We start from the raw sequence: 16,726 nt of genomic DNA, 5'->3' as shown, positions 1-16,726 counted from the left end.
ACCCGGGTTGCGTTCGCTTCAGGATGCAAAAGGGGCTCCGGAATGGATCCCGTTCGCATCCAGAGGTACCACTGTCTTTTTTTTTTATCAGATCCTGGATAAGAAATCTGAGCATTAACTCAATAGAACAGAGTGTAAGAAGAGTCTGCTGGATAAGGCCATTCTAGATCAAGGGAAGTAATAGTGCCACTGTATTCTGCTCTGGTCAGACCTCACCTGGAGTACTGTGTCCAGTTCTGGGCACCACAGTTCAAGAAGGACATTGACAAACTGGAACGTGTCCAGAGGAGGGCAACCAAAATGGTCAAAGGACTGGAAACGATGCCTTATGAGGAACGGCTAAGGGAGCTGGGCATGTTTAGCCTGGAGAAGAGGAGGTTAAGGGGTGATATGATAGCCATGTTCAAATATATAAAAGGATGTCACATAGAGGAGGGAGAAAGGTTGTTTTCTGCTGCTCCAGAGAAGCGGACACGGAGCAATGGATCCAAACTACAAGAAAGAAGATTCCACCTAAACATTAGGAAGAACTTCCTGACAGTAAGAGCTGTTCAACAGTGGAATTTGCTGCCAAGGAGTGTGGTGGAGTCTCCTTCTTTGGAGGTCTTTAAGCAGAGGCTTGACAACCATATGTCAGGAGTGCTCTGATGGTGTTTCCTGCTTGGCAGGGGCTTGGACTCGATGGCCCTTGTGGTCTCTTCCAACTCTATGATTCTAGTCCAGCATCCTCAAAGTGGTCAACCATATGTCGGTGGGTGACAGTGACCACAAATGGGAAGTTCTAGTTAATGTATAAAGCAGGCATAGGCAAACTCAGCCCCCCAGATGTTTTGGGACTACAACTCCCACCATCCCTAGCTAACGGGACTAGTGGTCATGGATGATGGGAGTTGTAGTCCCAAAACATCTGGAGGGCCGAGTTTTCCTATGCCTGGTATAAAGTATAAAGAATACAGCTTCAATGTAATTCCATGTTAATCTTACTCACCTGCTACCTCTCTCCTGTTGTAAGGAGCCTTCGTTACCTCTTCTTTCTATATCTGTAAGAAGGAGGGTGGGGAAATGATAATCTATAGAAAGGGAAATTGGCCAACAAATATCCCTCCTCTCCAAGTTTCATTAACTGTCAATGCAGTAAAGATACATTTCAAGCAGATGCTAATGATTTGATTATGTGGGTTTCCCCCATTAAATAAGAGTCTTACCTTGTGCTGAAGCAGCAGAGGCTTCATCGGCTTGTTTATTTCGATCAAACATCTGTAAAATAAAATCGATGCAGAGAAAAGCTGAGCCCATACAAAGGGACTTCCAAGATGTTTGCTCAGTAAAACATTGCCATATCAAGAACACTGCTGCAGATTAACTTTAAAATTGCCTCCAAGGTTATTTTAAAAAGTTAAAATGAATTGCATTTTTAAGTTAGAAAATGAGCTTACTCACTCTATTTTTTGTTAAGACTCCTAAGACCTTTGCTGCCATGAGATATTACTGCTTTCATAAGGATTAGATCTTGGAAGGCAAGGAAAGCAAACAGTAAACTGATAGGCCATGCACACATCCAAATAAGGTATTTATAGGCTTAACTAAATTACAAACTGAGACATGAGTTGAGATTCTAGCCTGTCAAAGATGGTTATGGGATCACTATAGGACTGAATCTATCATTGGTTCTTATTTTAAAATGGCAGCAAACCCTATTAAAAGGCACTAAGATTGTCTCTGGTGGGAATGGCCAAAAATCCCTTCTTGCTCGCCTTTGCAGGCAATACCCCCAAATCAGTACTGGGCCTAGACTATCCTAGAGTCTAGATGGAAGGTAATACCAAATTCCAGTTATACAAGGATGACCTGAAGTATTCCAATCTTTCTGTGATAAACGTAATTAAAATCACCATGCACTTGTGAATATTTACCCTTCTTGCTGTCCTTCACATCCACTTGAAGAGTAGGATTCAAACACTATCTCTCACGTAAAAAGTTGTTTGCCAAGTAGGATTCGTCTTTCATTGTCATTGACAGCCTGTAAAAAAAAAAACCAACAACATTAAAAAAAAAAAAATGAAGCTGAAGATAGTTCATAAAGTTATAAAGCTGTTGAGAAATCGCCACCTTCCCTGTTGTCGTCAGAGGGTAAAGAGCATCAAGATTAAGTTGCAATAAGGAGCATCAAAACAAAACAAAACATTTGGATACAATGCAACTTTTATAATGTAAAAACTGCAATGACTTTGCTAGAACAGTTTTAACAGGAAAAATCCCAGTGGAAGAGACTGTTGGGTGGGAGTTAGGAAGTGAGGAATGTAAACATAAACTCGTTTTGTCTGGTTGAATGAGAAATGCAAAATGGAATCTGACCCGGAAGGACTGTGGCTGGACTTAAGGATCTGATCTACCAAAATTAAGAGAAAGCCAAGCAGTTTTATAGAGAAGAATGTTGGGGATGACTGGAATGTAAGGACTTGCTGTGGATTCGGGTGGAATGTCGGGGGCAGTGATGCTAAGTTAGAAAGTAATAAGGAAGATTCCCAACATGCTAACAACCGTTGAGAGGGAGATTCCAAAGAGGATGCAATAACTTGCAACTAGATCTTTGCACCCGCAGCAATGGAACGAAGGGGGAGGAAAAAGAGTTTTGATTAAAGATGGCTTTTAAAAGTAAAATTATATGAAAACAGTAAGGTAAAAGATTAAGACGAACTTTTTTAAGAGTGCAGCTCTTTTTTTGAGGTTTAATCAACAGAAGAAAGATTATAATAATGATTATCAGGTTGTGTAATAGAGAAGATCTCTTTGTAGGAAAGGGTGGGCATTAAAAACACCATGGAACGACAGGTGGGAATTCAACCTCTTAAGGATATATTAAATTGGAAATTAATCTGTATTTTTTTAAATTGTTAATCTGAAATTTGTTAAATTTGTTGATATGGTTTTTTTTAAGACTTAATAAAAATTTATTGGCAAAAAAATGAAGGAGCATGTGTATAGGGAAATCACAACTTTAAAACTAAATGAATTTGAAAGCATCAACTTTTAACTTCTCAAAATCAAAACAATTATTACACATATCAAAGACTGGATTTATTGATATATATTCTGTACCCCAGAATTAATGTTAACAGTTTATCATCTTGCCACTTGAACCACTGAAGTTTTTTTTAATGGGTCAAAGTCAAAGCAGTTTAAGTGCTAACAGTATCTCAGAAAAGTAAGATAAATACCATCATTTCTACTGCACAGCAAACAGAGGTTACAGAGCAATGAGCCCAACTGGAAAGGAAGGTTTTGATCTATAAAGCCTTAAATGGCTCACGACCGCAACACCTCAAGGACCACCTCTCCTCATATGAACCAAATCGAACCCTGTGATCATCATCTGAGGCCCTTCTTTGTGTGTCTCCTCCAGGAGAGGTCTGGAGGGAGGCAACATGAGAACGGGCCTTCTCTGCAGTGGCTCCACGTTTGTGGAATGCTCTCCCCAAGGAGACTCGCCTGGCACCACCATCATTATATATCTTTGGGCGCCAGGCAAAAACTTTCCTCTAGAACCAGGTATTTGACCTTTAAGTATCTGTGGCCTTTTAGAAGCGGGTGGAATGCTTTTAATGTATTTATTTTCCCTCTTGGTTTTCGTGTATCACTGTGGGGGTGGGGGTTGTCTGTCTGGCTGTTTGGGTTGCCCTTGGCAATATAACGCAACTAACAAATTAATTAATTAATTGAATCCGGGTCCCTTTTGACAACCATCAGATTATCAGTCTTTTCTTTTAGTTGTCTAAAGCGTATTCAGTGCTCAGTGTTGCTATGGACGTAGTCAGATTCCACAATTCTAAGGTCTTCATCCCTCTCAACTTCATCCCTCTCAACTTGTGTATTTTTTTTGCCTTTTTTGTGTGTGTCTACCATCTGGACTCTACCTATCAATCCTGTGCTTCAATCCTATGCACACTCCCTTGGAAAGTAATCCCCACTGAATTCAGCAAGGCCCACTTCCAAGTAAATATTAATAGGCTTGGGCTGCAAATGAGACAAGTATCGTTAACTGCATGGTCTCATGTGGTCAAAAAAAACCAAAAACCAAAAAAACCTGATGATGCTAGAGCATGAGGCACCCTTCCAGCTAAATTCCAGCTCATATTGAATGTGAGATAAATCACACCACAGGTATTGTGGTGTACAAAATATTGGCAGACAAGAAACACAAACACTCACCAAAACATGGCGAATTTATTCATGTTTATATCAAGTTGTAATTAATTGGATGAGGTTCAGTTTACACTCCCACAAAAAAGGGGAAAAGTCATCAGTTAAGCTACAGAAAAAAGAATGACTCAATTAGACTATCATTTACTTTCTTTATTAGTCTCACTGTCTGTATCATTCTTTGTACGAGCAATACAAAAATTCTGGAGCAACTTCCCAGACAGTTACTCCTTCAACAATAAACTGACCTGTGAACTTAATTCTAAAAGCTATAAACTGTTGCTCAAACGGTCAAACCAATCACTTCTGCTCTCAGCCAGCGTTAGAAACTCAGATATACAAGCTAAGCACAAAAATGCTCCTTAAACCAGGGTTACAGTCACCAAAACAATGCCTACTTGCCATTTTTGGAGCAGATGCTTCAAAAGTGGTATTTTTCAATACAACGTTTTAGTTCTTGAAATTCATTCTCCTTGTGCAGATAAAATACAGCCAAACCTCTTCTTATGTCCACCTCGGCTCGCATCCATTTCGCCCAACGTCTGCGGCAAACCCGGAAGTAACCGGCGGGTTTGCATGCGCAGGAGCGGCGATTGCCGTTGCGCATGTGCAGAAGCGGGTGATAGCCGCTCGCGCACAACGGCGCCTCTCCCAGCGACCCGTTTTGACTTCCAGACAGGCCTCCGGAACGGATTGTGGTTGTGAGTAGAGGTTCCACTGTATAATGGATAGAATTCTACAGGATGTGTTGCTAGTGCGTGTGCACACAGTGAAGATCCAAGGATCCCCAGGCATGCACCTCCAGATGGTGGAGATGTCAGGTGCCACCCTGGCATCTTCATTTGGTTGCAAGTGGCTGAAAGCCAGGTGCAAAATGTGCCTGGTGAATTTCAAACACAGCTCTCAGCATGTATAAAATTGGAAAGCGGGGGCTGAACATTACAAGCAAAAGGGACCTATCTCCCCAAGCTATTACCTGAACTCCCACCTCCAGATTCTGAAACTGAGTTCACCGGAAAGAAATATGCCTAGAAGGGGAGAATAGTGGGGGCAAGTCACAGGAGCACGGACAGTTCAACTCCTCTTACCCATATCCCCCTTTTGCTTTCAAAAACAATCCCCACTCCTTCTGTATACAGTGGTGCCCCGCAAGACGAATGCCTCGCAAGACGGAAAACTCGCTAGACGAAAGAGTTTTCCGTTTTGGAGGTGCTTCGCAAAACGAATCTCCTATGGGCTTGCTTCGCAAGACAATGCCTTGCGAGTTCCTGCTGGTTTTTCCCCCTCCCCCCCTTTTTCTAAGCCGCTAAGCCGCTTATCAGCTGATCCGATCAGCAGATAAGCCTCTAAAAGCCGCTAATAGCGCTAAGCCGCTTATCAGCTGATCCGATCAGCAGATAAGCCGCTAAAAGCCTCTAAAAGCCGCTAATAGCGCTAATCCGCTAATCCTTCAATGGGCTTGCTTCGCAAGACGAAAGAAACCGCTAGACGAAGAGAATCACAGAACGGATTCTTTTCGTCTTGCGAGGCACCACTGTACATTATTGGGGCAGCCTTAAATTTAAGCAAACAGGCCTGTTACAGTCACTCATTGTTCCTTACCCACTGCCAGTAACATAATCTGGTTTCACAGTATGAAGATGATAGCTGCCAGACAGCATATTGGTGATATTCCTATATCACTCAAATCAGCCAAGTGCTTCTACAACACCAGTCCAACCATGAGGTTTGATAACAGTTGAAAACACATACATCTTAACAAAGTAGGTCAGAGTGTTGTTTTCACAAAATACATATTGGATGCCTACATCCAATGCACCAGCTGGGCATTTTTTCCCAGGGAACAAGAGGTTTCAGACAGGAGTAATAATAATAATAATAATAATAATAATAATAATAATAATAATAATAATAATAATAATATTTTATTTATATCCCGCCCTCCCCAGCTGAAGCCGGGCTCAGAGCGGCTAACATCAGTAAAAATAACACAGTTTACATAAAATCATAATCAGTTAACTGGAATACATTCTAAAATCAATTCATTCTAAAATCAGTTCAGAGTCAAATTAATGGCAACCATTGGGCTAGAGTTCTATGAGGATTACTGAAGGAGGGGATCAGACTGTGCCTCAGCCAAAGGCCTGGTGGAACAGCTCTGTCTTGCAGGCCCTGCGGAAAGGTGTCAAGTCCCACAGGGCCCTAGTCTCTTGTGACAAAGTGTTCCACCAGATCAGGGCCACGGCCAAAAAAGCCCTGGCTCTGGTTGAAACCAGCCTAATCTCCCTGTGGCCCGGGATCTCCAAGATGTTTTTATTTGAAGACCGTAAGGTCCTCCGTGGGACATACCAGGAGAGGCGGTCCCGTAGGTACAAGGGTCCTAGGCCGTATAAGGCTTTAAAGGTCAAAACCAGCACCTTAAACCTGACCCTGTACTCCACTGGGAGCCAGTGCAGCTGGTAAAGCACCGGATGAATGTGATCCTGCTGCAAGGACCCCGTAAGGAGCCTCGTTGCGGCATTCTGCACCCACTGGATTTTCTGGATCAGTCTCAAGGGCAGCTCCACGTAGATTGAGTTACAATAATCAAGTCAGGAGGTGACCGTCGCGTGGATCACAGTGGCTAGGTCAGGGCAAAGAGGTAAGGAGCCAACTGCTTAATTTGGCGGAGATGAAAAAATGCCGCCTTTGTTATAGCTGCAATCTGTGCCTCCATGGAAAGGGAGGCGTTGAAGATTACACCCAAACTCTTAACAGACGGTGCTGGCACTAATTGCGCCCCCGCAAGAGATGGGAGTTGCCCCCCCAATCGCATATCGTCCCGACCCAGCCAAAGGACCTCTGTCTTCAAAGGATTTAACTTCAACCGGCTCCCACATAACCATCCTGCCACAGCTTCCAGACATCTGATCAGTGTGTCTGGGGCCGAGTCAGGATGGCCGTCCATCAACAGATAGAGTTGGGTGTCATCAGCATACTGATGGCAACCCAGCCCAAAACTCCGGACAAGCTGGGCGAGGGGGCACATAAAGATGTTGAAAAGCATCGGGGAGAGTATCGCACCCTGCGGCACTCCACACACCAAGGAGTGGCGCGACGACAGTTCCCCCCCAAGTGCCATCCTCTGTCCCCGACCAGAACAGACCCATACAACTTGTTGACTCACTGCGCCAAATGTATCTCAGTAGTATCCGTATTGTAATCTTTCCATCCAACTCTTCCCTCCAATATCAGTCTTGGATGGTTAAGTGCCTGACAGCTAGAAAGTCAAAATGGGACACCTGACATAAATGATGGTTCCTACAGATTCAGGGGGGTTTCTCAGATGTGTGTTAGTGTACAGTGGTGCCCCGCAAGACGAATGCCTCGCAAGACGAAAAACTCGCTAGACGAAAGAGTTTTCCGTTTTGGAGGTGCTTCGCAAAATGAATCTCCTATGGGCTTGCTTCGCAAGAGGAAAATGTCTTGCGAGTTCCTGCGGGTTTTCCCCCCCTTTCCCCCCTTTTTCTAAGCCGCTAAGCCGCTTATCAGCTGATCCGATAAGCCACTAATAGCGCTAATCCGCTAATCCTTCAATGGGCTTGCTTCGCAAGACGAAAAAACCGCTAGACGAAGAGAATCACAGAACGGATTCTTTTCGTCTTGCGAGGCACCACTGTATTATTTTGTAAATCAAAAGGGGGGGGGGAACGGTTTTTAAAACTCACAAAAAGGACCAGATAAGGACCTTACAAAATACAGTACTGAGGGCTTCAGTTTGTCTGCTTTTTTTAATAAGTAAAATGGTGGAGAAAAAGGATCAGCTTCTGTGTTCTCAAAGGTGGGATTAAGATGGGGAAGATTTAATGCCATGAGGTTAAAAAACTCCCCTCACCAGGTTTCATGAAAAAACACTTCCCATTGTGCTTTTACCAGAAACTGCCCCTCCCCATGTAGCAGTATAGCTTTCTGCTCATATGGCTTGGGGCTCACAGCCAGCAGCTGAGCCTGGAATCTGCAACATGGCATACAGTGGTCATGCCTATCCCAATTAAAGGGGGGGGGAGGAAATCGGGGCCACAGACTCTTTGCCACTGAACAAAACCTGTGAAAGATATTTCATAAAAACAAAAAATATCTTTTTCTAGCACCAGCTTGAGGCGCATCTTTCTTCACTATCCTCCTGCCCATATTAGTCTCTTATGCCAAAAGCCGTGTCAACTTCTACACAAACTTCACCAACTGAACAACGAAAAAGAACAGCTAGTTTGGGCAAACTATGGTGACAGCTAGAGATACCGTGTCTGGGTGCTTCACGCAAGCCACACATAGCTGTTTCTTCACACACAGCACAGCCCCACAGGCTTCCTTCCCTTTGGAGGGTTGTGCATAACGTTTGCCACACACTAATGCACAAGGGAGAGGGCGGTATTGTTTTCTTCAGACCTCCCAGGGCACTCAGCCTGTGTGTCCCACTTCACCCTGAAGGCTGGAGCTCAGTAGCAGAATGACCCTACCAAGGAAAGACAGACAGAATGATCCTCCAGTGCAGTGGTTCCCAACTGGTGGACAGAGGCAGGGGGTCCGTATCACCAACTGTCAACTGTCCGGGACATACCATTTTGGGCCCCGTGCTCTCACACAGAAGCGCAGCCACGCATCATGGTTTTGTGCTGTGACATGCTGGAGGGTATGGTGTCATCTTTCACATAACAAAAACTACCACAGATATCACATTTTCAAAATATCCATAGCTTGGCTTTTGAAAAACAGAGGGTCTGCAGTACTTAGCTAACTGGGAACCACTGTTCCAGTGGAAGGATAGAATGATCTAGTGAAAGGAAGAAAGGAAAAGAATGATCCTCCAGTGAAAGGATAGAAGGAACTCCAGTGGAAAGATGGAAGAAGGAAAGATCATTCAGTTGAGGGAAGGATAGAATGAGCTGCAAAAGGAAAGCAGCAACTTCCATTGTAAGGAAGGAAGGAAATAACTAACGAATTTCCAGTGGAAGGATAGAATGATCTTCTAGTGGAAAGAAATACAGTGGTACCTCTGTTTACGTACTTAATTCGTTCCGGAGGTCCGTTCTTAACCTGAAACTGTGCTTAACCTAAAGCAGTGTTTCCCAACCTTTTTTGGGCGAAGGCACACTTGTTTCATGAAAAAAATCTCGAGGCACACCACCATTAGAGAATGTTTAAAAAATTAACACTGTGCCTATATTGACTATATATAAAGTATATATAAAGTATATATAAAGTGTGTGTGTGTGTGTATATATATATATATATATATATATATATATATATATATAGACTATATATAAAGTATATATAAAGACTACGGATTTGTGTCACTGCCCATTTCCATGAAAGATTTATTCATGCATTTTGCACAATGCCACAATCCCACATGCAACTTTTTAAAAGGATGGGAAACACTGGGCTATGCAGCTGAGGGTGCACCGCTTATTGCCAGCAGTGCAAAATAGCTCTGCTTTGCTAATACCTGTTTAGCTGAGTAGGAAGGAGTTACAGTCCAGCAGCGTAGTCCTGTGTTATCCTAGTGCATTGGCCTTTTCAGGAAATTGGAGTCAGCGGGCACAGTTGTGAAAGCAGGGGACAGATTGGAGGTTTCAGCCTTGGGTATCTGGATGCCTGGCCTACCCAAAGATGGAAAGCAAGGGCAGAGGAGCAGACCTGGTTGCTGTCTGACTGTATGCTTAGAGCAGGGCTGGAGAAGGGGCGTGGGGCGGGGCTGACGTTGTCGGTCATCTGGAGGCCTGCCCCGGAGAGATGGAGGCACGCACTCCCCTGGACCACCTTGACGCGCATGTCGTAACCCGGGTCACCTCAGTCGTGCGAATGCGCGCCCAGCCAGGCCTCCCCCGCCGCGCTTCCCATTGCTGGGATTTGCCCGGCTTTCAATCTCAAGGGAGGGAGGGAGGCTGCTCAAGACGCGAGTCGGAGGGGCGGCCTTCCGGCGGCTACGAGGGAGGATTTCGCCCCGCTGCCTCCACGACCAGGCCTTCGCTTCACCCAGGCGCCCCATCCCTCCACCTTTTGCACGCGCCTCCTTCCCGCACGCTTATGCACCCGTTCTTACGTGCAAAAGGCGGCGGCAACTGCAGCTCCTCCTCCTCTAGAGACGAGGCGGGCGCTTGCTGCTGCTGCTGCCACTCGCTGGAAGCTCGCGATGGCTCTCCGTCAGCGAAGGCTTAATGGTTCCTCCCCTCCTCCTCCCCCCCGCTTCCAGGACGAATGGTACAGCCGGAGAAAGAGCGACACTCGAACTCCCGTGAGGAGGAGGAGCCTCCGACTTAACACCTCCCTTAACACCTTCCGCGCCAGCTGCGGCTCTCCCTCTCTTACAACAGCCCTTCACATTTCAAGCGGTATCTCCTACCACTTTAAAGAGCGGCGACTTACCCCTCCCCAAGGAATCCTGGGAACTGTATTTTGTTAAGGGTGCTGAGAACTCCCACGGCACACCAGGCAACACCTCGCGGCACACTAGTGTGCCGCGGAACACCGGTTGGGAAACACTGACCTAAAGTACTGCTTTAGCTAATGGGGCCTCCGGCTGCACGATTTCTGTTGTCATCCTGAAGCAAGTTCTTAACCCGAGGTACTATTTCTGGGTTAGCGGAGTCTGTAAACTGAAGCATATGTAACCCAAGGTACCACTGTATTCTCCAGGTACAAAAAGACAAAATGATAGGTACAAAAGACAAAAAGAATGATACAGTGGTACCTCGGGTTAAGAACTTAATTCGTTCCAGAGGTCCGTTCTTAACCTGAAACTGTACTTAAACTGAAGCACCACTTTAGCTAATTGGGCCTCGCTCTGCTGCCGTGCGATTTCTGTTCTCATCCTGAAGCAAAGTTCTTAACCTGAGGTAATATTTCTGGGTTAGCAGAGTCTGTAACCTGAAGCACATGTAACCTGAAGCGTGTGTAACCCGAGGTACCACTGTACTCCAGTGGAAGTTAAGAATGATCCTCCAGTAGAATTAAGGCTAGGGAAGGAAGACCATAGTTCCTACAACATGGACACAAGCCAGTCAGGGCCAAGGCTGGTTAGCCCGATTGCTTTATGTGCTTTATATATATAAATCATTTTATTCTGAGCTGGGTGGCGGGGTGCACATGGCCACGTGAGCCTCCCCCTCCACTCGCGGCCTGAAGCAGGGCAGCCTCGCCACTTCTGGGCCGGATCCGGGCCCGTCGCGCAAAAGCCTCGCGCGGATTCTCCTTCCTCCTCCTCCGCAGCAGCAGCAGCAGCGGCGGCGGGACCCCTCCTCAGAGGGGAGGCGCACCCAAACGGGGGCCCGCGCCTCCCGCGCAGCTGTTCAGAGGACGCCCGGCGGGTTTCCCCTCCCCCCACCCCACCTGGTCTTTTGAAAGAACCGTGAAGGGGGGGATTTTTGAGGAATAAAAGATAAAAAGAGCAAACGGGGGTTCGGTTGAAGGCGCGCTCCGGAAGCAGCCAGGAGGCCCCGCCTCCCCCTGCGCGCGCGCGCGCACGGGGATTAAAACCGCGGCCTGCGCGTAATCTGCGCGCCCTTCCTTCCATGCCGCTTTCGGCTCCCTCCCCTTCCCCGCCGCCTCATCTGCCCACCTTCTTTCCGGGGTTCCTTCCTCGCCTCCGTCGCGACTTTGCCTTTTTTCCTCCCCCTCCCCCACTCCGCTAAGAACTGGGTCAAAGGGCGCGGCCGCCGCTTCCTCTTCCGGGTTACCACAGAAAGAGAGGGAGGGGGGCCCTGGCTTGGGTGTTTCCTAGAGAGGCCTGGCGGAGGCTGAGGGAAGCGTGAAGGGAGGGAAACGCGTTCCACGTCCCCGGCTGGTTAGGGGGCGGCCGGGAGCGCGCATTGCAGAGTCGGCCGGGGCCGGCGCAAACGGTGGGGTGGGAGTGCGCGTGCGCGCCAGTTCCCTCCGTCAGACCAGGATGACGACGTCGGCGACGTCCACGACGCACGACCACGGCTCCCCCTCCCTTCTCCTCCTGAGCCTTTGGCGCGATTGGTCGCCCGGCCAGAAAGGCGGGAATTAGCGGCGAGAGGCGTCGCTGAGGGAGGAGCAAAGGACCGTTTTTTACCTCAGGCCTCGGGAAGCCGTTAAAGGCGGGCGCCTGAGTCGTTGGGGAGCAGTTGCTCTACCCCTGTGTGAACCATAAACCTCAGATCCCCAGCTTTCATTAAAAAAACAACAACACAAGTTTTCCACATTTGTAGACCCTGAGGGGCAAAAAGGTTTCCTCATTTGTCAAACATGAGACGGGGAGTTTTTAGCCTTTGCAGAACATGAGAGGAAATCTAGCAAGGACTATATTACTGGCTGTTTCGTGTGCGTGAGGAATTAGTCCTGCTCCCGCCTTTTTTCTTTGCCTCTCCTATCATCATCAATAAACTAGTTTTATTTGTGTGCTAGCTTTCCATGGCGGCTTAACAACGTGAGGAGGTTTACTGTAGTAGCCTGTAAAGAAAGGGTTATCTCTGGCCTCTTGACCATGCATTATTCCCTGTTCTTAAGGAAGGAGCTGGTCAGCACATTTCTGCAATCCCAAATAGCCACCGCAAATTATATACCCCTGTCGCCATAAGACTGTCTCCTTTTAAGATGCCAAACCCTGGATCAAAGTGGAGTGGTTTTTTGTTTTGCACAAGGCTGTCACAGGCATGATTTCCCTCATTGCCCGTGTCCGTGAGTGAGGTGCTAGCAATGTTTGTGACCCCTGTCATCCCAAAGAGCTGTAAAATTCAGCTATAAATCAGAATTAGAACATAAGGCAACCACTATGATTCCGCTCTTACATGTCCTAATTATTGAATGGAATTTTGACCAAGTGAGGTTTATCTTATTTGTGTAGGCAAATAGCAGATTCAAAACCTGCTTTTTCTATAACAATCCCCCCTCCCCGGACATATCCTAACATTCCTTTAAGAAGCCTTCAAATGCTTTAAAAATAACATTCCATGTTACTTACCGTATTTTTCGTCCCATAGGACGCTCCGTCCCGTAGGACGCACCTAGTTTTTTGGGGGGGAAATAAAGGGGAAAAAATTCCCTTTATTTCCCCCCCAAAAGCAGGTCGGGGAAACCGAACCAGGTCGAGGAACAGCGGGATGGCGGTGCTGCGCCTCCCTGCTGTCCCCCAAGCTTGTGGGGCTGGCCCATGTCTGCCCGGCGCAAGGGGCGCTCTGCTTCAGGGCGCCCTTCGCGCTGGGCGGCAGGCTGCTATCCGCAGCGTGGGGAGCCTTGCGGGGGCCTCCCGCAGGGCTCCCCACGCTGCGGATTTGTTCCCGAAGCGCCGGGCGCTCTGCTTTCAGGGCGCCTGGCGCTCCGGGAAGCAGGCTGCTATCCGCACCCTAGACATCCCTGCGGGAACTCCCGCAGGGCTGCCTAGGCTGTGGATGTGTTCCCGAAGCGCCGGGCGCTCTGCTTTCAGGGTGCCCGACGCTCCAGGAAGCAGGCTGCTATCCGCAGCCTAGACAGCCCTGTGGGACCTCCCACAGGGCTGCCTAGGCTGCGGATGTCTTCCTGAAGCCTGGAGAGCGAGAGGGGACGGTGTGCACCGACCCCTCTCGCTGTCCAAGCTTCAGCGAAAGCCTGCATTCGCCCCATAGGACGCACCCAGATTTCCCCTTCATTTTTGGAGGGGGAAAAGTGCGTCCTATAGGGCGAAAAATACAGTATATTGTGGGACAATGGTCCTAAAATACTAGCAGAAATCCATCTAAGAAGGCAGTCAGACCCTTGGATGACAAGGGAGTCGAAGGAGTGCTAAAGGAGAATAAGAAGATTGTGAAGAAGCTGAATTAATTATTTGCATCTCACAGGGGAAGATAATAGGGCCGGTTGCAGCAGCAATCTTGAAAACACAAGCAGATAGTGGCAACAAGAGATTTAAGTTCTAGGCCTAATAGACAAAATAAAAACTGACAAATTGCAAGGTCTGGACAGCATCCGCCCAAGAGTCCTTGAATAACTCAAATGTGAAGTTGCTAATCTAACAAAAATATGTAACTTGCCCCTCAGATCAACCTCCATACCCGAGGAACTGGAATGTAGGCAATTTAACAACAGTTTTTAAAAGGGAATCCAGGAAACTGCAGACTGGTTAGCTTAACATCTGTCCTGGAAAACTGGTGGAGAATATTGTTAAAAATAAAATAATCAAGCATATAGAAGGACAAGCCTTACTGAAGCAGAGCCAGCATGGCTGCTGTCTTATGAACCTATTAGAGATCTTTGAGAGTGTCAACAAGCATGTACGGTTGATGAAGTATACTTGGATTTACAGAAAGCTTTCAAGCACCTCACCAAAGATTCCTGAGTAAGCTTAGCACTTGAGGAATAAAAGGAGAGATCATGAATTGGTTAAGTTGCCGGAAGCAAAGAGTAGGAATAAATGGATCGTTCTCTGAATGGAGATATCTAGAAAGTAGAGTCCCCCAAGGATTGGTATTGGGATCTGTGCTTCTTGTTCATAAATGAGCAGGTTTGCTGATGATACTAAATTGTGCAGGGTTGTTAAAACAAAAGGAGATTGTGAAGAGGTCTAAAACGACCTCTCCAAACTGAGTGAATGGGCAGTAAAATGAAATGTGCAATTAAGTGTAAGCAATTGTAAAGTGATGCATGTCGGGGCAAAAAAGGACTTAATTTCACATATACGCTCATGGGGTCTGAACTGAACTGAGAACGAGACCTTGGGGTCATAGCAGATAGCTCCATGAAGATGGTGACCCACTGGGCAGCAGCTGTGGAATAGGAAAATTTCATGCTAGGATCATTAGGAAAGGAACTGAAAATAAAACTGCTGATATCATAATGCTGTTATACGAATCTATGGCGCAACTGCATTTGGAATACTGTGTGCAGTTCCGGTTGCCTCACCTCAAGGATTCTGCAGCTGATAGCTGAGATGCAAGGTGAAAAATGGCTAGTCATGTATGACTAGCCATTTTTCACCTTCTCACCCCTTGCCTTTTCCTGGAAGACCTATTGCAGTCGTTAAGAGTCGTCAACAGGCTCATCTCAGCTATCAGCCAATCTCCCATTCCCACCACCCTTCTGAGTAATACCCCTCCCCACCTTCTCACTATATAGAAGGATCTGGCAACTTCTGTTTCAGTGTATCTGAAGAAGTGTGCATGCACACGAAAGCTCATACCAAGAACTAACTTAGTTGGTCTTTAAGGTGCTACTGGAAGGAATTTTTTTATTTTGACTATGGCAGACCAACACGGCTAGCTATCTGTAACTAAATCAAGGGTGTGTGCAATTTGCATCCACCAGGGGGCCACGAGCTGTAATTGAGAGAGGCAAGCCCTGTATTTGAAGGGCTGCCCAGTCCTAGTCTGATTTAAAGAGTTAGAACCATTATTTTATTTTATTCCATTTATGGATTGCTTCCCATAACTTACCTCAAAACAATTTTGCAATGAAAAGAAATACACACACACACTATTCCATAGGTAGAAAGATTCCACCTACAAAAAACAATGAAACAACTTTAAATTGAATGCAGACTGGGATGAAGATACCAACTTTAAAAGTTTGTTGGAAAAGAAAGGTCTTCAGCTGGTGCAGAAAATACAATAAAGACAATAACCTGCCTGATATGTACTGGGGTGAGATTCCAAAGGATAGGTGACACAACACTAAAGGCCCAATTCGTATACTGTGCAGTCCTAATGATATGGTATCTGTAGGAGGACCTCTCCTGCAGAGCACAGTGATCAAATGGGTATATAAGGGATGAATAAGGTTTTCAGGTAAGAAGGGAGAGAAAGAGGGATGCTGGATTTGCCAACCCACAGTTAGCACCTGTAACAGACCAACTAATAACATACATTTCCCCTAGTATATTAGCAGGTTGGAATAAAGTTCATAGTCACCAGTCCCAGGGAGTAGGGCAGGATCTTGTGGCCATCAGGTGAGCAAAAGCATACAAGGAAGAGCTGGGCAGGAAAAGAAGAAGAAACCCTCCCTCCCTCCAGTAAAATGGTTCTCGTAACACCTTTCATGTTGATCTGGAATTCTAGCAGAAGGATAGACTTGTCCAACTTCTGCATTACTTTCATTATTTACACGGGCAGACCCACTAAAGATATAGACAACGAATTCCATAATCTGTCTGGGAAGGGGATGGGTGTAGCTGGGATCCTTGTTTCATCAGCAGTTCTTCATGCAGGTCACTTCAACATGTTCCACCAGACTTTCTAAAATATGTTACGGTTTCACCTTCGTTTTGGCTTCATGTTTACTGCCTTTATCCCATAGGCAACATCTCATTTGTGTGAGGTTTCTTTCTAATCTTATCATTCCTTCAGAATGCCAAGGTCTCATATATCAGGCAGCGAAGTCGAGGACAATATGTTCCATGCATTTCTTGCACAGAAATGACACAGAGTTGTACATCTCACCCATTTTGATCCTTTGTGGGTGCTTAACACAGTGTGCTTGAGGTTTGCTGCAGTTGCTGGTTCTGCAGGCCTAGCAAAGTCCGGATTAACAAATGGGTGTGGACATATGTTTCTCC

At 46.4% G+C, this 16,726-nt stretch overlaps 1 protein-coding gene across 1 annotated transcript in view; it reads right to left on the bottom strand.

Annotated features, from left to right (window-relative positions):
• The window catches only part of ZDBF2 (zinc finger DBF-type containing 2), a 30,665-nt gene extending 18,711 nt beyond the window's left edge, over window positions 1-11,954 (bottom strand). The window contains exons 1-4 of the mRNA XM_081205609.1: window positions 11,801-11,954; window positions 1,914-2,020; window positions 1,206-1,257; window positions 989-1,040 (exon numbers count right to left, since the gene is read on the bottom strand). Coding sequence (XP_081061735.1) covers window positions 989-1,040; window positions 1,206-1,257 — 104 coding nt within the window. The 5' untranslated portion in view covers window positions 1,914-2,020; window positions 11,801-11,954. The remainder of the gene's footprint in view (window positions 1-988; window positions 1,041-1,205; window positions 1,258-1,913; window positions 2,021-11,800) is intronic.
• Between the last annotated feature and the right edge of the window lie 4,772 nt (window positions 11,955-16,726).

Source organism: Podarcis bocagei (assembly GCF_964188305.1).
Source record: "Podarcis bocagei genome assembly, chromosome: 1".
In the NCBI taxonomy this organism is placed as follows: Eukaryota; Metazoa; Chordata; class Lepidosauria; order Squamata; family Lacertidae; genus Podarcis; species Podarcis bocagei.
This window is presented reverse-complemented; position numbering and strand designations above follow the sequence as displayed.